The sequence below is a fragment of the Eptatretus burgeri genome, chromosome 11 (genome assembly GCF_056783735.1).
Source record: "Eptatretus burgeri isolate ZD-2024b chromosome 11, Ebu_testis_v1, whole genome shotgun sequence".
In the NCBI taxonomy this organism is placed as follows: domain Eukaryota; kingdom Metazoa; phylum Chordata; class Myxini; order Myxiniformes; family Myxinidae; genus Eptatretus; species Eptatretus burgeri.
In genome coordinates this window covers 74,854,702-74,876,531 of record NC_140971.1, presented here as the reverse complement: position 1 = coordinate 74,876,531, position 21,830 = coordinate 74,854,702, and the positions used below count along the sequence as shown (strand labels likewise).

Below are 21,830 nucleotides of genomic sequence, written 5' to 3'. Positions count from 1 at the left end.
TATGTATCTTTGGTAGTCCATATAGTATCGGTGCTACTCCCTTGTTGCTGTATAACCAGTGATAGTCCTGCACTGCTAATCTGCCAGTTCTTTTCTAAAGCAGCCAGTTTTGAGTTAAGGGTCCGTTGCTGTTTAGCTGTGGGATCGTTATCCAGTCTCGGATATGTATTTCTTTCACTTTATAGTGTTAACACTTTTTGTTGATAGGTTCATTTGTCCACAACTACAACAGATCTACCCTTATCTGCTGGTGCAAAAACCAGACTATCCTTCGTTTTTAAATCACTGACAGCCTTTCATTCGGGAGCCGATAAATTACTTTACAGGTCTGTCCTTGTGTAGAAAAGTCTCGATGGTATGAGCAACACTTTTAGTTATGGTCACTTTCTCCTCATCGGTAAGTCACATGATGGCCGACTCCACGCTGGCAACGATCCGTGCAACGAGGATGGATTTCTGTGTGATTCCTTGTCATTCCTTCCTTCCTTGTTGCTGTTTTTGGGGGGATTCCATCCCATCCCGACATGTTTTTTTTTTTTTTTTTCGTTTTTATGAAATGTTTTTTTCTGACTTGTATAGTTGCAATGACCTTGTACTTTTTCATGAAAACTGCTGTGGTTGAATGTCATGCTTTCATTAAAAAATTTAACATATTGCCTGCAGTTCAGCATGACTCCGATCATGTGGGCCTGTGGACGTGGACATCATGACATCGTGGAACTTCTCCTGCAGCACGAAGCAAAGTACAACTGTTCAGACAAGGTGATTGGTCACGTCACCATGCATTCATCTTGATGGTTTCGACATGTATTGTTTGAGGAAATGTGCACGACTTGCACACATCTGATGATGTCTTTGACTTGCCTCTGCCCTCTCTCCACAGTATGGCACTACACCACTCATCTGGGCAGCGAGGAAGGGTCACTTGGAAAGTGTACGCCATCTGCTGGCAAAGCGAGCAGATGTCAACCACGTGGGAGCTGTAAGTATTTCACTGAACACCTCACTTTGCTCACTTTGAGTCTTTTCTCCCATACATTGAAACCGCATTGAAGGCCTGGTTGCTGTCGTCGTTGTGGTTGGCTGCTGAATTTGCAAGGGTTCTGCTGACTTATTGAAGTTTGAGCATAATATGTTGGCCTGTGCAAATATGAATTGAAGTCTCAGGTTGAAATTTTCAGTATTAGCCAAGCACTCATGCCGTGTTGACCATGTACTTAGACCTACCTTTATAAAAATGTAAACTTTGCTTTTTGTCTGATGGGGAATCTTTTGACATTTCAAAGTAAAAAGAAAATTAGCTCTTATTGATTTAATGGTAAACTTATCTTTTGACGAGTATAGGTTTTTTGCAGAATCCACTTGTTGAGTTCAACAATAACTTACATTGACTCAGTTTTTTTTCTCATCCTCTTATAGAACTCGTTGACCGCTTTGATTGTTGCGGTGCGGGGAGACTATGCGGATGTGGTTGAGGAACTACTACAGAAGGAGCCTGATGTTAATCTCGCCGACAAGGATGGCAACACTGCACTCATGATTGCCGCTAAGCAGGGTTCCACAAGCATTGTGAGCAGTCTTCTCGAGGCCGGCGCTTATGTCAACACTCCAGACAGGGTGGGTGGAGAATTGTGGTATTGGTGTGGTGAGGATCTGACAATGGCCCAATCTTTCCTTTGGTTGAAGAGACAGACTAGTAATGCTAAAAACGTAATTTTATAATCTGCCGTTGTGCTATCCAACCAAGGACTTGGTTGTGTGTGCCTGCACAGCATGGGGACACTGTGCTTGTCTGGGCTGTTCGAGGAGGACATGTGGACATTGTGCGGGCACTACTCGCCAAACTAGCTGATGTGGATGTCCGCTGTGCTGTGAGTGCTTCCTTGACATGTCCATCTCTGGCATTATACCTACTTTTACTACCTTCTCCACACCAATATATTAATATTAGCATGCTTGCCATCTCTTTTGGATTATCCCCAAAAAAGGAAGTCGAGATGCGTTTTACTGTGCATCAATATTGCATTGAAAAGTGCCAATTATTTCACTATGCAAAGTTAAAATGTGCAAAAACTTGCAATAATAAAAACTTCCATTTAGTTATGTAGTATCAAGAATATAAACAAGAAAAGTCACCATCAATATTGATTTTGTACACATCAGTCATAACTTGAAAGGATTTATATATACTGTATGCAGTACAGTATGTAAACGCACACGCACACACATGCATAGAGGAGGCACGTGGTGTGGTGTCCGATGTGCAGTGAGGTACGTAGAGTCGTGAGGGTTGCCGTAACTCTGTTTATTGCGTATCAAGATGTTCACCACTGTAGACTACCCACACGCCTCAAGCGGCGCAAACACCTATAAGCCCTGCGGACACGTGACGACCAAAACCACTCCTCCACGCCCCCACAACGCTCCCCGCATTTTGCCTTGCCCATGTATGCCAATACACCACATTCCTCCCTCCTAAAAACATGATTATAAAATGACAATTATAATGATAAGCATAATAGGCAAAACATACTACGGCACAAAAGAAAAAAAAATGGGCTTCATCTGCACAACCTGTCACAATAATGCCGTCGAAATAATCTGGCCCACAATTCAGCCCTCTATCCCCATCACAACACATATCGCGTTGGCGCGAGCGAGTTGAAACCCAAATGCAGTGGACAGGTGCTCGAGTACTGAGTCGCACGACGAACCCAATGATGTTTGCAGACGACACTAACCCTGGCCGTTTTAAAGATATAAAGAAGCAAGTCAGGGAGCAGGCGCCCATGCTTACACGCCATCCGGCGAGGTCGAGGTGACATGAATCGTCGAACCTTTCGCGCCCCCGGCAGACAAGCTTGCCCGTCCCCCACGGACAGAAACAGGTAAACACGCTGAGTCCGCCAGACATGAGGGCGCCACCGCTGGCGTGGAGTAGCGGGTGGGGCGGCCTTGGGAAGATAACGAACCGGCCCCCTCGCGAGAGTAACGGGAGGGGTGACGCTGAACAGCGAACCGCCCCCCCCCCCATCGACTTGAACCAGGCAATCAGTCGGCTCTATTACCAGCCATCCCACACCAAAACCGCGCATCAAATCCAGTCGAGACTTCATCGCGCATCCATACAGACGAACAGCGTTGACTGGATATATATCCGGGTCATATACCAGCAAGAACATCGTCTGCGCAGATGCAAACTTCCCTTCATGTACAGCGCGTTTCCCCAGTATAAATCCAACACATGAGATGGCAGCGAACCGCGGACTGCCCTCGAAGCTGGAGATCCGCAAGACCTCTATATTCGCAACGATCGGCCGCAAGTTCTTCACATCATATTGATCATATTGGTCATCATATTGATCGGTCTCAACCAAACACATTATGCTCACAAGCGGACTGTCGGCATTTGCTTTAACAACGCCAAACTGAATCATTCGTGCTGCGAGAATCAAATACACAACAATTAGCAATTTATGAACCACATTGCGCGTACGCCTCTTGGTTGCCACGACGTTGAGACGACTTGCTTGCCGGTCTCCATCTAAACGTCGCAGAGGCCACCGTCGATGTTCGCATTCCGCGAACTTCTTGAATGCGACCGGCTCGCTCCAATCCCCCGTCAAAATCGCCTGAACGACACGGGTGTGCACTGTATCATGAGCACAGCGGAAGCGCGAGAGCCCGTTGCAGCTGGCATGGTCCCCGTTGCTCCGGAACCGTATATCGTAGTTGCAGGAATCAATGACCGGAAACCCATGTTGCATCGTCACAGCTCCTGCCGCTGGAAACTCGCCCTCGGGTCTCGAGGGAGGCCCGGGCCCAAACGGAGGTACGGGGCCCGAAGGAGACACAGGTGCACCTGGAGGTACGAACTCCGAAACAGGAACCTCCTCCTCCTCCCCCGTGCCGGGCCGTCCAAGGCCACCGGCTGGCGCCATCCAGTCGAGTTGAATGCGGGCCAACCCGCTCCGACCCAAAAAGGGCGAACCCCTCCCCTCGCACCACGAACCGCGAGAGCACGACCCGCTGACCTTGATGGGCGACCAAGACGTGTGCCCTGCCAACCGCTGGTAGCGCTTCACCGGTATACGTGTGCAATGCGAGGGTAGCCCTGAAAAGACGTAGACCGGGGAGTGCACGAGCGATGCGCTCGCTCATGATAGACATCGCCGCTCCGGTCTCAACTCGAAACACGATCGATGCACTGATCATCTCGACCTCCACTGTCATTGGTCTTGTCACCTTCGGACCAATTGAAAACAGGCGCAACATCGGTTGCATTTCCTCCTCCGGGCCGCCAGGATCGCTATGCCCAGGCTGCAGGACTCGACCCAGGGCGTAAAAGTGTACGCCATGCACAAAACACCGTACCGGCAGTAGGTCTCGACCCGGTACGCAGGGGTCGCTTCGCACACCGCCATTCATGACCGTTATAATGGCCAATGACACTCGGCACACACACCGTAGACGTCCCTGAGTGTTCAGACCGCCGTCCGACTGACCGCGTTGCAACGTTCGGTCACGACCCGCACCGAAGACTGTGCGTGCGGCCGTGGGCGCGCTGACCTCCGGATCACCTGCCGCGCACTGGCCTTCGAGGCTCCGGACATCTCTCAGAGTCTGTGCGACAGCCGACGCCGCTTCTGAGTTGAACTTAATGTCCTCGTCCTTTAGCCGTGGCATTGCAGAAACCATTCCCGAGGCTTGCAAATCAGAAATAAAACGATTTCTGAGCGCGGCCGTCGTTCACTCAACGTGAAGTCGCAGGCGACAGCGAGATGTCTGGCTGCAGGACTCGACCCGCACCGAAGACTGTGCGTGCGGCCGCGGGTGCGCGAACTCGTGATGCGCTTCCCTGGGCTCCTCGCCAGGTGATCGCACTCGAACCGCGCTAGCTGCGCTGATTTTCCCGGCGCTCCGTGCGCTTGATAATCCAATTGCTCCGGCCAAAGACTCCAAGTCAATACCGAGGAAATGAGGCACTCTGCACATGTCGATCCGAAACAGACTCGTCGCCAGTGTGGTGTCCGATGTGCATTGAGGTACATAGAGTCGTGAGGGTTGCCGTAACTCTGTTTATTGCGTATCCGGATGTGCACCATTGTAGACTACCCACACCCTTCAAGCGGCGCAAACACCTATAAGCCTTGCGGACACGTGACTACCAAAACCACTCCTCCACGCCCCCACAACGCTCCCCGCATTGTGCCTTGCCCACGTATGCCAATACACCACACATGGAACAGCTAGTGCACTGCACAGATCATGACACAAAGCATGCATGCATGGGGTGGGGAAGATGGGCACAGAAGGAAACTCCAAGGAGGGAAATTGGAAGGAGGAGGAATTTGGGGGGGGTGGTTAACGACGGTAGAAAAGATCATAGTTTTCGATCGGCGATGATCTGATATAGTGGTGAACAGCTATCTTGAAGAACTAGAGGGAAAAATGAGGTTGAAGAGGATGTGGAAGTTGATTCCACAGGTGGGAAAAAAATCAGTGGAGTTGAGTGGTGATCTTGGATTTAGGCAAACAGGGGTTGATAGTGAACAGTGTGAGCCCTGTAGAAACCTGGGTGTGGGGGGGGAGGGGGCAAAGTCCGGAAAGAGCAGAAAGGAGGCAGTAGATGAGTAGAACATCAAGAGACCACCGACCTGTCTGTGATGGAATAGTAATAGACCCAGAGACTGAGCTTCAGCATGGGAGATGCCAATGATCTTGAAGGCCCTGGTTACAACGGCATCAAGCTGAGCAAGATGTGAAGCAGGGGAGCCAGCATAAAGGGGAAAGCAGTACTCCATCAAGCTGTGGGTGAAGGCCTTGTCTGTGGATAGCAATTCAAGAGTGCCAAGGAAGGACTTTGTGTGACAGAGGATGCCCAGTTGGCGGCTGGTTTTGGAGGTCACCTTTGAGATTTGGTTTGCCCGAAAAAAGGTCATGGCTGATAGTGAGACGCAGGAGGTTGAATGACTGAACTTGCTCAAGAAAATTGTTAATAAAGTAGATAGGAGCATTTGCCAATTGGTCCTTTTTGAGAGAGATCATGAGAGTGTGAGATTTGTCAGGATTGAAAGTCACATTCCAAGTGTTTGGTGACCTTGTGATTGTATGAAGGTCTGAAGAGAGGGAAGAGGCTGCAGCCTGCCTGTCTGAAAGATGAGGGATGTCATGGTAGAAGGTGGAGTCATCAGCAAAAAAGATGGAGGATTTTCCAGAGATTCAGAGATCACTGATGAAGATCAGGAATAGGACAGGGCCCAGAAAATTGCCTTGGGGAACTCCAGCCTTGACAGGGAGAGAAGATGGAAGGATTCCATTGTGTTACATGTTGGCTATGAGAGTAGGTGAGGTCAGTACTCAGTAAGCCATGTTTGGAGTTGACTTTGGATGCCATAGACAGAGAGAGTTTGGAGAGTAAGATAGGAAGCCAGACTGTATCAAAGCACAAACTATGTTCAGCGAGACTGCCCTGATCTCATGTCTGACATTGAAGGTCTCCATCCATTGTTTGGTGAGTAGAAGCAGCATGTCCAAGGTGGAGTGACCTTGACTGAAACCAAAATGGTGATTTGAGATCAGGTTTTGGAGAAAAATAAAGGTTTTCATATCAACTACGATGAGTGATTCCATGACTTTGCTGATAGGTCTGTCGTTCAGGGGATCAGTTTTTTGCACCTTTTTTATGTAGTGCAGTAATGTTGGTGGATTTCCAAGCAGATGGATTTTTTTGGTCAACACAGTTTGAGATGGGGGTGGGAGGAGGCGTTGGGATGGTGCAGGATGGGGATGGGGAGGGGGTAGGTTGAGGCTTTGCGTGGGTGGGATGAGGGGGAAGGTTTGAGTGTGTGTCGTGTAGCCAAGTTTGTGCAATCGTGCCACTCCCCTTACCCCTCCCATCCCAACTACTTCCAAATACGTATCCAACTCAATTTTACACTAGCCACTGACTTTACTGTTACTACCCTTGCAGAGAGACCATTCCATGCATTTAACATGCTCAATGTGAGTGTGGTTTTGGCGGCTTGGTGGTTAAGGTGGCTGACTTGGGATCTTCGGGTCCTGAGTTTGAGCACCGTTTTCCACTGAATGAACACCAGGTGGGGTTGACTCAGCCTGTCATCCATCCGAGGTCGGTAAAATGAGTACCAGTGTCTTGGTATAGGGGCACGGCATCAGCGGCATCGTCACGCCTCAACAAAATGAGAGCTACCCTGCAGCCAAGCTGCCATACGCAAGAAGAACAATACTCTCCAAGTCAAAGACCCCTGCCTTACCACTGTCTTAACTCTCCTATTCTTTACTCTTAAACTGTTGCCCCTTATCCTATTGGTGTCCATACTCCTAAAATATTATTCTGCACTTCATTTGTCTGCGCCATTCATTATGTTAAACATCTCGATCAGATCCTCTCATAATTGCCTCTTTTTCTGATGTAAAAAGTCGTGTCTCTTTCAGCTGTCCTTAGCTTAGTCCAGCTATGCTTGAGATCAATTTAGTTTTTCTACACTGTACCCTCTAAGGTAGGTCCTTCCTCAAATTTGGTAACCAAAACTGAACATAATATATAGATGAAATCTCACGAAATTCCTTTACAGTATTAACACTTTCTCTTTTGATTTATAATTTGTCATATGAATACAATCTAAATCCCTATTAGCTTTACCTATGGCTGCCTGACACAATGCTGTCTGCTTACTCCCCATACATACGAGGGCGTGTTGAAAAGTAATGTCTCATTCTTTTTCTCCAAACCAGATAAAGATATTCAAATGAAATAAAACAGATTTTAACATCAATCTTTATTCTACCATTTTGCATATTTATTTCTCAACATAATCACCACTGCGGTCCACACATTTCTGTGAACATTCAAGTAGTTTTGCGATACCATTACGGTTGAACCGTGCACTTTAACTGACTTAACCAGAGTTTCACAGCGGCCTTGACATCATCGTCGGAAGAAAAATTGTCTCCACGAAGGTGTTCCTTTTAGTTAGGGGAATAGCTCAAAATCTGGCGGAGCCAAGTCGAGACTGGTGATCCTTTGTGCCGATTCTCCATTGAGTATCTATTACTCTCAGGATCGTCATGGTGCACACAACTCTCATCTCCAGGTATCTCAACTCCAGCACTCCACACTTTACAGCACTGACAATGCCGTGCTGCCTTCTGCCATGTTGACTAACGTAGCACTGAGACATCTAGTCTCAGAATAACGAAACTTCACACTCGGTGGTGAAACTAATGGCGGCCTGTGCTTTGTTTCTTTTGAATATCTTTATCTATTTTGGAGTAAAAGAATAGGAGGCATTACTTTCCAACATGCCTTCGTATTAACACCCCCATATCCTTCTGTGAGACACGCTGCAAGACTGCCCCTTGCAATATGTACTCCATTTTTCCATTGTTCTTACCCACACCTAAAACCTTACATTTCTTTATGTTAAACTGCATCTGCCAATTCAGATTTTCCTGCATCTGATCATTCCCCATAATTGTCATTGTTTCTGATTAGTTCGCCAGTGTGTTACTGTTTAGAATAAAAAGGTTTCGATTGATAAAGAGTTTTCAAAGTCGTCTTCAAAAGATATTTAAATTTTGTTCTTACGGTATTGCAAATGTTGGTGGGATTTTGGATATTTTGAGTATGTAGCAAGATTACGTCTTCTGCCGATAAGGAAATGGATGTTTGCTGGTTGTATGTGAATTTGTATGGAAATATTTTGACACATGTTGATGAGGCTTGCTATCTGATTTTCATCCAATTGCATTGATTTGCAGAAAATCAGAGCCTCGTCATTTTCATAACCATTTGCATTAACACTGGCCTTTATTTGATGCTTGCATCATCTTGCCTCTTTTGTATTGTTGTTTGCTACGTTTTGAAATTGGGAATGCTCGCTTGCAGGAGAACAAGACAGCTCTTTACTGGGCTGTGGAGAAGGGTAACACGACCATTGTCAGGGACATCTTGGAATGTAATCCAGACACTGAAATCTGCACACAGGTAGGCCTCGATCATACGTGTCTCATCACATGTTCCAGTGGAGTTGTACCCATTCGAACGGGTGTTAATTTTTGTCTACGCAGGACGGTGAAACACCACTGATAAAAGCCACAAAGATGAGAAGTGTGGAGATCGTTCAGTTGATGCTGGATAAGAATGCCAAAGTGTCTGCCAGTGACAAGGTGAATCTTTGCTATTTATTTGTACGTCCTCATTTTCTTAACGTGTAAAGAGCAGTCTTCCCAGTCTGTGCAATGTTGACAGTTTTGCACAATATGGAGTGCCATTTTGTGGAGGAAATATTCTTGGCAAGGACTGTTGTCATTTCAAACCTTCAAGATGCTGCTACTATCAGAGCAGAAATATTGTTTCTTATGCATAAGTTGAAGGTGGCATCTGCATATTATGAATACAACAATGGAGGAATCTATGATCATTCTTCCCAGGCAGATGCAACAAGCAAGGGAATTAATGTGAGCAGGAGAAGGGGGGGGGGAACAACGGAGGGTTAATGGGGGTAGAAATATTGCTGGTAGGGATAGAGGGCAATATGAGATGGTTCTGAATTGCCAATTTATTAAGCTCTGCAGGGAAGAAGTGTATTGCAAGAAGGTAGTTTCATAAATGGGAGAAAAGAAACAAAAGTAGAGGGGGGGGCAGTAAGCTTTGTTTTTTAGTTTATCCAGGAGGGGCTCACTGGAACAACACTTGCATCTTGGAGGATTGGAGGACTAAAAGAGTCGAGAGAACCAGTTTGGAGGAGAGGCAGTAAAAGATAGGGAGGCCATCAACCTGTCCTTGATGAGAAAGCAATGGCATCATGTTTCTGCATCATTGTGAGCGATGACAATGATGTTGGGAACTTTGGATTCTACATAATTAAGGTGACTCAACATATGATGCAAGGGTGTCGACTCATTCAGGACACTAAAACTTCATTGATGCAAACAAATGCCTTTAGAAGCTGCACATAGTTCTGATTTTTTTTTTTCTTTTCAATAAGTTTGTATCACAGGAGATTGGTACGTCAGAAGATTTTTTTTAGCTCACCCAGACTTTAGTCTAGTCAGCTTATGTGATTGAGCAGTGTCCGTATATGAGTGAGTTCGTGAATCAGTCGGTCCGTAAACACTTCAGTCATTATCGCTTCAACCAAACTCACTGTTTTGATGAAACTTGACCACAAGCTTCATGTCTGATGTCTAATGAAGGTTTATTGACCGCATAAAAGTCTGTCCTCATTAAGGGGGGGGGGGGGTTGAGGGAGGTGGTTAACCCCCAAAATAGGTATTTGATCAATCCTCCGAAACTACACACATGATTTTGATGGAACTTAGCACGACATTCATCACCTGTGATGTGCCAAAGTTTGTTCATGGCATTAAAAAAAAAAAAATCATGGTCTAAGGGGCCTGTGGGGAGTTTGAGTGACTGTACTTCTGATCCAAGTGAGTTTCAGGACGCAAAGTCCTCTTTTTCAAAGAACAACTTGCGATGACGGATAATTATAATCTTCTCCTGAATTATTACCTTGTGCCTGTCTGATTGTCAGAAAAACATATTGACCTTTATGAAGGAGATTATCCTCCTGCCATGCCTGGTCAGTTCTGTCTGCTGTTAGTACAGTGTGTGTTTCAGCAAGTTGAGATGGGCACTAAAATATTGTCCCCAAAATCCCCTTACCTGAAGGAAACAAAATAATTAAGACATCCAGGAAGAAGTGCCTTGGACATTTTTTCTTGATTGAACATCTCATGAACAACTGAAGCATCAAAATGCTAAATTACAGAGCTGTCTCCACAGGTACCCTCCCTGATATTATCTTTCTTCCTTTTTTTTTTTTGTGTTTAGACAATTTTGCTCCTTCAAGACGTCGCTGGACACCAATAATATACAGTTTATTGTAATGCAATGAGTTCGCATTTTTATACGCCCGATATATATATATATATATATATATATATATATATATATATATATATATATATATATATATATATATATATATATATATATATATATATATATATATATATATATATCGGGGTGTATTATGTGATTCCGGTCGTCCGTCCGTTCCTGTCCGCACTCTAACTCCCAAAGTTTTTAACTTTCATATTTCATATTTGGTATGAAATATGGTACAGACTGTGGAGACGGTGTGTTGCGACATACGTTCGTCATCCAAAGTGGTTGCCATGGCAACCAGGATGCTGTTTTCCATGTAGTAGCACAATTCTGTATATACCTTCTTGTTCTTCATAAACTGACGTGTTTGAAAATACAATTGTGTGTGTGTGTGTGTGTGTGTGTGTGTGTGTGTGTGTGTGTGTGTGTGTGTGTGTGTGTGTGTGTGTGTGTGTGTGTGTGTGTGTGTGTGTGTGTGTGTGTGTGTGTGTGTGTGTGTGTGTCTCAAAGACTTTTTCTGGCATATATTGTGCTCACTTGTTCTCTTCTGGTTTTGCTTTTCTCATTCCCATCTCCCCTTCTGTTTCCTTCCCTCCATGCAGTCCTTCCCTGCTTGCTGTATTTGTGGCCCTTCCCATTTTTCATCTGCCCTTCCTTGCATCGTTTTTGCATCGTTTCTCAGTATATTTTCTCAGTATTATCATGCACCGTTTCTCTGTATTTCACCATCACCCAAAGCCTTCTTTAATATCCGCTAGATAAGTCTGTCTATGTAACTCCGAAAGGATGGATTCACGTTGGACAAAGCTCAGGGAAAAATTTGAATATATTGTCGTGTTGGTGGGTCGACTAGCGTCCACCGTCATGCCGAGGGTTATTGACCCTCACAAATGACCAAACTATCTCCAAATTTATATTGCATTCATTTATCGTGTTATTTTCCTCCCAAGGATTGCACAAATACAAACTAAAACTCACGGTAGGTCTCGCGAGAAGGCAGAAGGTGGGAAGATGCTTCTTACAGTTAAAATGTTTGTTTGAAATCAATACACGGGATGAGGATGGATAAGACGCTATAAATAAACGACACAGATCTGGTGCTCGACAGACACACAAATAACAAAGAAGGCAGCACACAAACGTGTGTACTGTGAAGCTAAACCCTGCTAATGATTCCAAAATAATGGATTCGTGCCACATAGGGGAACACAGGTGAGGATTTAAGGCAGGTACGCCAATCTTTGTTCCATGACGACACGTGGTCGTGCAGGCTAGGACAGCACAGGTCAAAGGCAAGAGTATGGCAATAAGATGGCATCCATGATCTCTCAGTTGACGGTCTGTGGAGAGCAACGAGGTGGAGAGAATGTAGTATCTGTGATGTCCCCTCTGTCTCGAACCATAAGCTGCCCAAACATGCACATGCGCATACATGGTTATTACCTTTTGGGCCCGCCTTCATGCAAGGAGAGTCCATCTCGTTGGTCGACCACTGTCAATGGGCAGTTCCACCTTTCACGCCATCCTGCCCCTCTCCAGGGCTCCACAACTCACTCCTCTGATGAGGCCTGCGGTCCTTGGCCAAAACGGCCCATGATTGTATCTCTTTGTGCCACGTGCCACAAGTCCCCAGTTGGCCTCACCTGTACAGGAGGTCTATGCAATATGCCTTCCCCAAACTGCTCTAAAATTACAATGACAATGCCTCCTTCATGCACATATAATAATCAAATTTGCCTCTGATTGGTCCCTGTTACAAATGTAAAGCTAGCCTACTGAACACATGGACCAAGCAATTCTTGGTACATTCTCGCAATGCATCCCCATTCCCCCTTCCAGATAACAACATGAACATTGTCTTTATTTGAAAGCCCAAAGTCCACATTCCCTCCCTTCCCCTTCCCTTATCCACCCTTTCCCCCACAATAGACTGCTCTTTGCAGCATTTGGACTTCTATCTCGCTCTTGTGAGAGTTCCATCTTGACATCTCATCTGCAACTTGATATGATGGAATTGATAATTATAAATCTCAAAGAATGTGATTCGGGCTTGTCCTTTTCTCTTTCCTCCCTATTTTCAAAGTTTCTCAGATGTATCCTGTCTTCATCTCGAAAAATTGCAAATGTCATCCCTATTTGCCAGAAGGCTTCCAAGTCTGACCCATTCAATGAGATACAGGTCAACTAGATATTGGCCACCGCAAGCAGCTTGGTGGCATCTCAATTTCCCTTCACCTCACTTCTGGCCTCGCTCCTGCTGCCCTCTTGTTCTTTCATTCGCCCTGAACCCACACAGGTCCCACGCGCTCTTCCGGAATCCCACACCTAGTCACCCTTTCCAATTCTAAGTGAAATGCTCATCTCCATTCCTTCATCCCTCTGTTCTCTCGTCTGTGGCAATAACTCCCTGTATCTGTCGTCTGATACACCTCCCCCCAGTCCTTCGGGGTATGTTGCTCATCATCACCTCACAATTTCTCCTCTATCCACGCCTGCTCTCTTCTGCTCAGCTGACCCACTCTGCCTACTTCCTTTCTTCCACTTATCCACTCATGGGCAGTCTTTGTTTCCCTGTTCCCCTTTGATTTTTTTTCAGTCGGTCTCTAAGTCTGTTGCTCTCTGTCATTTAGCTCCACTGTGAGCCTGGATTAAAAAAAAAAAAATTTCCCCCACAAATATAATGCAAAGAGAAGTTGATAGTATGGGATTGCTGCAGTCTTTTCCAATTTGGATGTGAAAAGTCATGATTGTTGTTGCTGTTGTTGTTTGCACAGCCATTTCCACTTTATTGTGTTGATTGGACATTCTGATCATTTTCCACCAATCAAGAGCAAATGCATTTCAAAGGCTCATGATTGGAGGAATTGTTCTCGGCTATGGCCAGTCCAAGCCATACAGCATTAACAGGTCCTAAGTGAAGTGAAATATCTCCTTATGCGCAGAAAGGAGACTCATCGTTGCACATTGCAATCCGTGGTCGCAGCCGCCGCCTGGCTGAGTTACTTCTACGAAACCCCAAGGACGGTCGTTTGCTCTACCGTCCCAACAAGGCTGGCGAGACTCCCTACAACGTCGATTGCAATCACCAGAAGAGCATCCTTACGCAGATCTTCGGTGCCCGTGGGTCTTTGCTTTTAATGCTGACATGGAGACCCCCCCCCCCGCCCCCACCTGTTAATGCCACACTTTGATGTTCCCAATGTATGCTTTAGTCTGGTCCTGTGAAGTACAAAACACGGCTGTTGATATTCGATAGGGCAATTTACGAGTCTGAAAGATTGTGGCCAAAGGGTATATAAACCTGATCTTCACTTGATGACAATGACTTCAGCCCAAACATGCCTTTGGGAACCTGATAGACTATTCATTTAAACCTGTCTGGTAGTAATAATGCTCCATCCTGGCTCTTTCAGCTGTTGTGGAATCGACTGTTTTTTACGGGAAATTTGTTGGATGGGATTGACCGGTTTCACAAGTCATAATGATCATTCGAAGGTTGACTCGAAATGCTGTTCAGCATTGTCAGCATGAGACCATCCTTTGGCATTTTAAGAATTGCTCATTTCTTCATACTGATTGCCCCTGAAGGGGTTGTCATGGACTTGCTGACAATGATGATAAGATGTTGCGGCCACGGGTACCGAGACACCAGCTTGTCACTCACGGGGATTAATCCCCGGTTGTCCTCAGAAGAGCCAGACCTGGGGCCACCGCTCACAATTAACGTTGTGATACGGTGGGTTGTTTTAGAACCAGGAACGCCTCCCAGTTAACCACGAGTTCCAGTGCCCACCGTCTAATTAAGCCGTTTAACTAGAGGTCACATGGCTATTAGAGCGGTAGCGCGCCCTCGGCAAAGCACCAATGTTATCTTGATTAGATTTTAATTAGGGTGGCCGAGCGTTTTAACCGCTGGTGCGTACCGACGATTTTTTGGTTAAATCTGTGGTAATTACTTCCCAGTCTATCTAGGTTCAAACAATGCTCGACCAGTGGAAGGAAAAGACAAACACGGACAGGTTGGAAATCAACAAATGATTTATTAATAATAAAATAAATAAATAAAAAGAGCTTTTTATTTTCTGAGGTAAATAAATGAATGAATTCCGAAGCAAAATCAAAATGAATAATTACTCAGAAAAATCAATCAAAATGAATAATCATTCAGGAAAAATCAATCAAAATGACAGGAAAGAGACAAAGAGCAGATGCTTATCGGGGGTTGACTTACAACTAAACACAGACAAGGGTACCCAGCAGATCATTCGGGTGGGGGGGGAGGGGGAGAGACACGAGTCTGCTCGCTTACCAGAGAGAAGTCGTCCGTGAAGTGAAAATGTCCTGAAATGTGTGTGTGCGTGTCTTGTCCGTCGCCAGCACCCAGCCTTGTCGTGCACCCACTCGCTAACAGCCTTGAATGCCAGTCGACGTCTGGGGGCACCGAGATCGTCTGTCGCTGGTTTAGACCCTGGTGCTGTGACACGGGCAGCTCCTCACACTTCACGAAACTGGTGACGTCCAGTGACCCACATGGTCCGTCGGCGACTGACCCGCGCCTCACTCGGCGACTGACCCGCGCCTCACTCGGCGACTGACCCGCACCTCACTCGGCGACTGACCTGCACCTCACTCGGCGACTGACCCGCGCCTCACTCGGCGACTGACCCGCGCCTCACTCGGCAACTGACCCGCGCCTCACTTGGCGACTGACCCGCGCCTCACTTGGCGACTGACCCGCGCCTCACTCGGCGACTGACCCGCGCCTCACTCGGCGACTGACCCGCACCTCACTCGGCGACTGACCCGCGCCTCACTCGGCGACTGACCCGCGCCTCACTCGGCGACTGACCCGCGCCTCACTTGGCGACTGACCCGCGCCTCACTTGGCGACTGACCCGCGCCTCACTCGGCGACTGACCCGCCCCTCACTTGGTGACTGACCTGTGCCTCACTCGTTGCTGACTGATCCGTGCCTCACTCGTTGTCGGCGCTGCTCCGATCACACGCACGCGCGCTTCCTCGCTCGCGCTTCCTCGTTCGCGCGCTTCCTCGTTCGCGCGCTTCCTCGCTCGCGCGCTTCCTCGCTCGCGCGCTTCCTCGCTCGCTCGCCTCCTTGCTCTCCTCCTCGCTCGCTCGCCTCCTCGCTCGCTCGCCTCCTCGCTCGCGCGCCTCCTCCCTCGCTTCCCTCGCGCGCTTCCCTCATGCGCTTCAACTCTCGTTTTATTTATCGCTTCCTCTCTGGCTTTCTTTCTCTCCCTGAGAATGGACCTCCAATTCTTTTTATATATGCGCCCATCTTGACGGGTGCAGAGTTCCCCCAAGCTCAACCCGCCCCACTTGCGCAGCATTACCATGACAACCCATGCGCTTGAAAAAGGGCGAGCGTCGGTGCTTGCGAAAGAAATATATGCATAAACGTTACTGAGGGAAAAATAAGGGCGGGTGTCAGCGCTCACGAAATAAATGTGTGTAAACGTGTCTGTCGTAAAGAAAAAAAAATCCCCTAAAAGAGGGGATCTATTCTTTACCCTTCTCAACACATCACATCACAAAGAGAGGGATCTTCCCTTAAAATCCCATTACACATGGGGATGGGGCAAATCTGAACCTGCATTTCAGGAAATAACTGTCTGAGGAGCTGGATGTGTGGATGCATTCATCAGACCGGATTCTGAAATCCGTAACAATATTGAAGGTGTTCTGTGATCGTGGCTTTAATCATATAGTTTGCACACTATAAATTTTGGAATTTATTTTGTGGTATTGTCGCTAATTTAATGTATTCTCTGTAAATTGGACTTTGCAATCCATTCATGTACACATGTTGATGCCAAATGAAAAAGGTAGCCAGATTTTGCCTTCCTTTGTGGGGTGAACTGCACGTTTTAGAAATGGGGGCTTTGGACGGTGAGTGCTTGTGAGGTTTGAGCCTGGGGTTGCCCGCAAAGCTGTTCTCCACCGTGCTATGGTTTATTAATTATTTATTTATTTAATGAGTGAATGTTTGATTGCTCTTCTCAGGCCATATGTCTCCCAGTGAGGCTGATGGGGACATGCTTGGGTATGATCTCTACAGCAGTGCCTTGGCAGACATTTTGAGTGAACCCACCATGCAGCCACCAATCTGTGTTGGTCTGTATGCGCAGTGGGGCAGCGGAAAGTCATTTCTGCTCAAGAAACTCGAGGGTAAGCACCAGGTGTCGATCCCAGAGGCCTCTTGTGCAGTGAGCTACGGTTTGGGTGCTGAGACTTAGGGGAATGTTAATTACATCCGCCACTGAAGGTGAAGGAGGTTATGTTTTCACCCCTCTTTGTCTGTCTGTTTGTTTGTCTCTGTCTGTCTGTCTGTCTGTGTACAGGATATCACAAAAAGTTGTGGACGGATCCGGATCAAATTTGGTCAACAGGTTGGGTGTGTGACAAGGACGAACTGATTAGAATTTGGTGAAGATGCAGATCTGGATCCGGCTACTAGAATTTTTTAAGTGATTTTTCTCCATTGAGAGATAGGCCAAAAACGATAGATAGCACAATATCTCAACAATATTGTTGCGGATTCGCGCCCGCCGGCGTGCTGACGGCCACGTAACTCGAATCGCGGCACGTCGCCCACCGGACGGACAATCCAGTCGTGACCCTCTCGGACTAACGCCGGGAACCAGTCACGGGTGGACCTTTCGGTCTCACCGCGATCGAGCCAATCAGCCCCCGCGTGGGATAGGGTTGCTCGCCAAATTCGACCTACCTAAGTACCCACGCGGAGGGTAGACCGGGCGATCGCACCTCGCCGCAGGTCGACTTCGGACACGGGCCACTTAAGCGACCCGTTCCGTACTATCAGAATAACCGAGCGGTGTTATCGTCGACCTCGACGGTTCGATTAATTATCGGGCGTATTCAGCCCACTACCAACCCTTTACGTGAAGCAAGATGAGGATTCAATGGGAGAAATGACGAAGCGAAGCGGGAAACAGTTCAACACAAAACACATTTATTCGCGGCACACGGGAAGCACACATATACAATTCCACCAAATGCACACAGAAAAGACACAATGCAATTTACACAAAAAGCAAATGTAAAAGCGAAAACACAATGCAGAGCTAATACCGACTACCGAGCACACGGCAACACTTATACAATTTTACTTCACAGACGGCGCCGACAACACATACCCAAAACCAAGGAAAAGAATACCCTCAAGGATGAGGCGGGCCTGAGGCCGAGACCGGGTCGCGCCTACCCGTCTGGTGATGAGACGCGGAGCGGTGATGGCGCCTCAACTCCGCGGGCCTCGCGGACAGTGTCTGGTAGGGGGTGGGAAAGGGGCCCCCTTGGTCGCACTATCTCAGCGCGGGGGGAAACAGGAGGGGGTTGCTGATGCTCGGGGTATAGAGGATCTTTATTATCCCGCGACGAGCGTCTCCACCTCGGCCAGGTCGCGCTGTCGGCCTCCCTCGGGTGCAGCTCCCTGCACGACGCGAGCACCCCCTCGTCTGGTGTCGCCGCCTTTCCACAGCTCGTCCCCTCCGTTCCGACTCCAACGCACACGACGAGCAGCTCCACCGCCCGCGAAGTCTTGACTCTCTGTTTCCGACTCTCCTACTCTCCGCCTCTCCGCCTCTGGACTCTCCGACTCTTTCCTGACTGACGAACACGGTCCTTTTATCCCCCCGTAGCTTCGCCTTTGACCCCCTCCCTTTGACCTTTCACCTCGCTCCCCATTGGCCCGAGAAAAAGTGGGCGTGAAGGCTTTTTGATCCATAAATTTGCATATATCGATCGTCCTGGAGGCGGGGCCAAATCGCCCCTCGCTCACCGATTGGACGGCAAAAAGTGGGCGTGTGTCGTTTTTGATCCGTTTTTGAAGCACAAAATCCGTGATTTTGTACACGCTGTTCGGCGCGCGCCCTGCACGAGTCCAACACCGGTACCCACAGGCGGCGCAAGAACGGTGGCGATGCGACGGTTGCGAAGTGTGACGTGAAGGTCGTGGCGGTTGTGGTGAAGCGGCGTTGTGGTTGGTGGTTGATGTTGTGGTTGTGGTGGTAATCATGGCGGTTGGTCCAAAATAAAGATAGTAAAAGAAAAACGGCTATCCTGAAGAGTCGCAGCACGCATAAATGACATGTATTCCCACTAGACAACGGGTTTGGGCCTAACTACACATATACTTGCCGAGATACCTCACCTAAGGGACCTGAATGGTGGTTTGCGAATTTGGTAACCACAACAATATATTGGGCCCGATATGGTCTTGTGGAAGTATCTGCTCTACCGAGTGCCCTTCTAGTATTTTACTTATTTCTTGAGTTGGTGGCAGATAACTGTGCTGATCGTCGGATGCATCAATCCTGATGTGCAGATGAAATGAAAACATTCGCTGGGCAGGAGTCAATGCCTCTGCTGCACTTCTCATGGCTGCTCATGATGCTGGTGGTGCTGGTTTGTTCTGTGAGCAGCCTCTTCCTTTCTATCACAGTAAAGATCAGTCTGGGCATTGCAGTCGGGTTTAGCCTCCTTGCTTTCTTCGTCATCTTTTTACGTGAGTAAGCTGCTGCATCTTTGGTTGGGCAGGATTGCCTGGGCTGGCTGCTGTTTGTTCAATAATTTTACCATTTTGTTTACAGAATCGATAAAATCATCTCAAAACAAGCAAACACTCTTCGATGCTGCCCCCTCCCCCAAACCTCACACTCGTCTCTCTTTCTCTGTGCCCTGTATCCAGTGGTTGTGGACTATGGTGGACGACAGGAGAGTGAGGTGTGGGGCTGGGCCTCGCTTGTCAGCACGTGGCTGGCCCAACGTGTTGATTATGCAACGCTTCTCTTGAACCTTGTGTTTGTGAACCCACCAGATCTGCCCGAGCAAACGTGCCATGCCTTGCCCGTACGGTATGGCAATGCTTTTGTCAAATGGATTCCTATTTAATTGCCATATAAATCTTTCTAAGCTCTATTATCTCGGTTTACGAAAATCTCTGGGAGCAGAACTTGTGGCGATAACTTGGGAAACAACCTCAATATTTGCAAAACGATCCAAGGCATCTTAAAGCCATTTTTGTACTGCTTTCGTTTATTGTCGAGCATGCACCGTTGATTTTGAGGTTTTCTTTCCTTTAATCCGATGACAAAGATTTTCTCTCAAAATAAATATCATCTCATCTCATGATTGTCTTTCAAAACCTTCGTGAAATGTCAGGCAACAATTCTGATGATAAATCCTCTCGTTTGAAGGTTCCTTTTCACAGACTACAGCCGCCTGACAAGCATTGGCGGGGAGACGTCCATTGCTGAGATGATTGCCTCGCTCAGTGATGCCTGTGAGCGAGAGTTTGGTTTTTTTGTTACACGACTGTACCGTGTATTCAAGACTGATAAAACTCAAGGTGGGTTCCTTTGGGTGAGGGGGTTGGGGGGGGGGGTGAAATGATGTTGACGGTCATTCTATAAAATAAAGTAAAACTCCATTATGATATTTCGTTGTTATTATCCCCATGCTTTAAAAAAAAAAAGTGGGGGGGGGGGTCTGTGTGCACATCTGTTGGTGTCTGTGTCTGTCTGTCTGTCTATCTCTGTGTCCGTCCATCACGCTATCTCCTAAATGGTTGTGTATATATTCACCAAACTTAGTTGTGATCACCACATGGCAAGAAGGTGTGAGAGCAGGATCATTTTTGGCTTACCCCTGGGTAGCGTCAAAATGTCAAATACCAAAAAAATGCAATTATGAGCACATTTTGAAACATTTTTTTTGATGGAACTTTGTTCATGCAATCAACATTGGGGGATTCATGAAATATGTCACGATTTGGGGGGATTTGACCCCTGGGTCTTGGAGTCATAGGGGTCATAATGGAAGATTTTTTTTTTTTCTTCTTCACAATTTGATATTAGGTCTTTCCTGGTGTAACCTTTTACCATATTGCGATTTTCCTTGAGCTGGGAAGCATGAGGATTTGTGATGGTGTGCCATCGACTTCACTCTCGTTTTAATTTCAATTGTTACCTGTGAGCTTGTAACCACATGTGATTGTTGCTTAAACACTGATCCTTTCTTTGTTTATTGCAGGCAAGAAGGGTGTTGGGAAGTGGAAGCGAACCTGTTGTGTGCCCTCCGTGCTGCTGGTTTTGCTTGCCATTGTCTGCCTCATCTCGATCCTCATCTTGCTTGTGCTGATCAAGGTGGCAGACAAGGATGTTCCACTAGCGAGCAATGGAGAGCATGAGTCGATATCGGACATGCACAAAGCAGTGATATCACTGGCAGGGCTGTTTGTAACCTTACTTCTCTGCTGTCCACTCACAATGTGGCGAGTAATTGTGGCACTACTGAGCTCGCAAAGGCGAAAACTTATTTCTGCTGCCAGCAATCTCCATCAACTTCACCCGGAGGGATTTTCAAAGGTCCATAGGTGACACTGCTTGATTTCTCCCCTTTCTTTCCTTTCACTCATCTTCTAATGCCGATGTCCATCTTTGGTTTAGGTGCTGAAAACTGAGGTGGACCTAATGGCACGGATGACCAAGACCTTTGATGCATTCACCCAGTATCAAACGCGTCTTGTGGTCATTGTTGATGGGTTGGACACCTGTGAGCAGGGCAAGGTGATCCAAATGCTCGACATGGTGAGAAATAACTTTGTTTTGTCCATTGTTGTTGATCAGATATGCAAGCATTTTTACATAGCTGTTTCTAGGAGGTAAGAGCAGGGGTGAGGGAAAAGGTGGGGGGTGGTGGGGGGGGGGTGAGCAAAGTGGGGAAAAAATTGCTTGATTCATCTCAATCAAAATGCTCAATCTTGCAATTAAAGTTTTGCTAATGAGTAGTTAAAGCAAGTAACAAAAGCAGGCCAAGGCAGTTTGTGACCATTAAATGAAGGTTTTGAGGAAAGATGGCATTGAGATAATAA

General features: G+C 47.1%; 1 protein-coding gene across 3 annotated transcripts in view; it reads left to right on the top strand.

Moving 5' to 3' along the window:
* Positions 1–582: 582 nt before the first annotated feature.
* Positions 583–21,830, top strand: part of KIDINS220 (kinase D interacting substrate 220) — a 199,163-nt gene continuing 177,915 nt past the window's right edge. For all 3 annotated transcript variants that reach the window (XM_085847019.1, XM_085847018.1, XM_085847017.1), the window contains exons 1-13: positions 583–762; positions 884–982; positions 1,420–1,617; positions 1,773–1,871; positions 8,912–9,010; positions 9,094–9,192; positions 13,861–14,038; positions 16,940–17,104; positions 19,284–19,463; positions 19,647–19,812; positions 20,155–20,306; positions 20,990–21,324; positions 21,406–21,546. In XM_085847019.1, the coding sequence (XP_085703145.1) occupies positions 628–762; positions 884–982; positions 1,420–1,617; positions 1,773–1,871; positions 8,912–9,010; positions 9,094–9,192; positions 13,861–14,038; positions 16,940–17,104; positions 19,284–19,463; positions 19,647–19,812; positions 20,155–20,306; positions 20,990–21,324; positions 21,406–21,546 (2,046 nt within the window). In that variant the 5' untranslated portion in view covers positions 583–627. The remainder of the gene's footprint in view (positions 763–883; positions 983–1,419; positions 1,618–1,772; positions 1,872–8,911; positions 9,011–9,093; positions 9,193–13,860; positions 14,039–16,939; positions 17,105–19,283; positions 19,464–19,646; positions 19,813–20,154; positions 20,307–20,989; positions 21,325–21,405; positions 21,547–21,830) is intronic.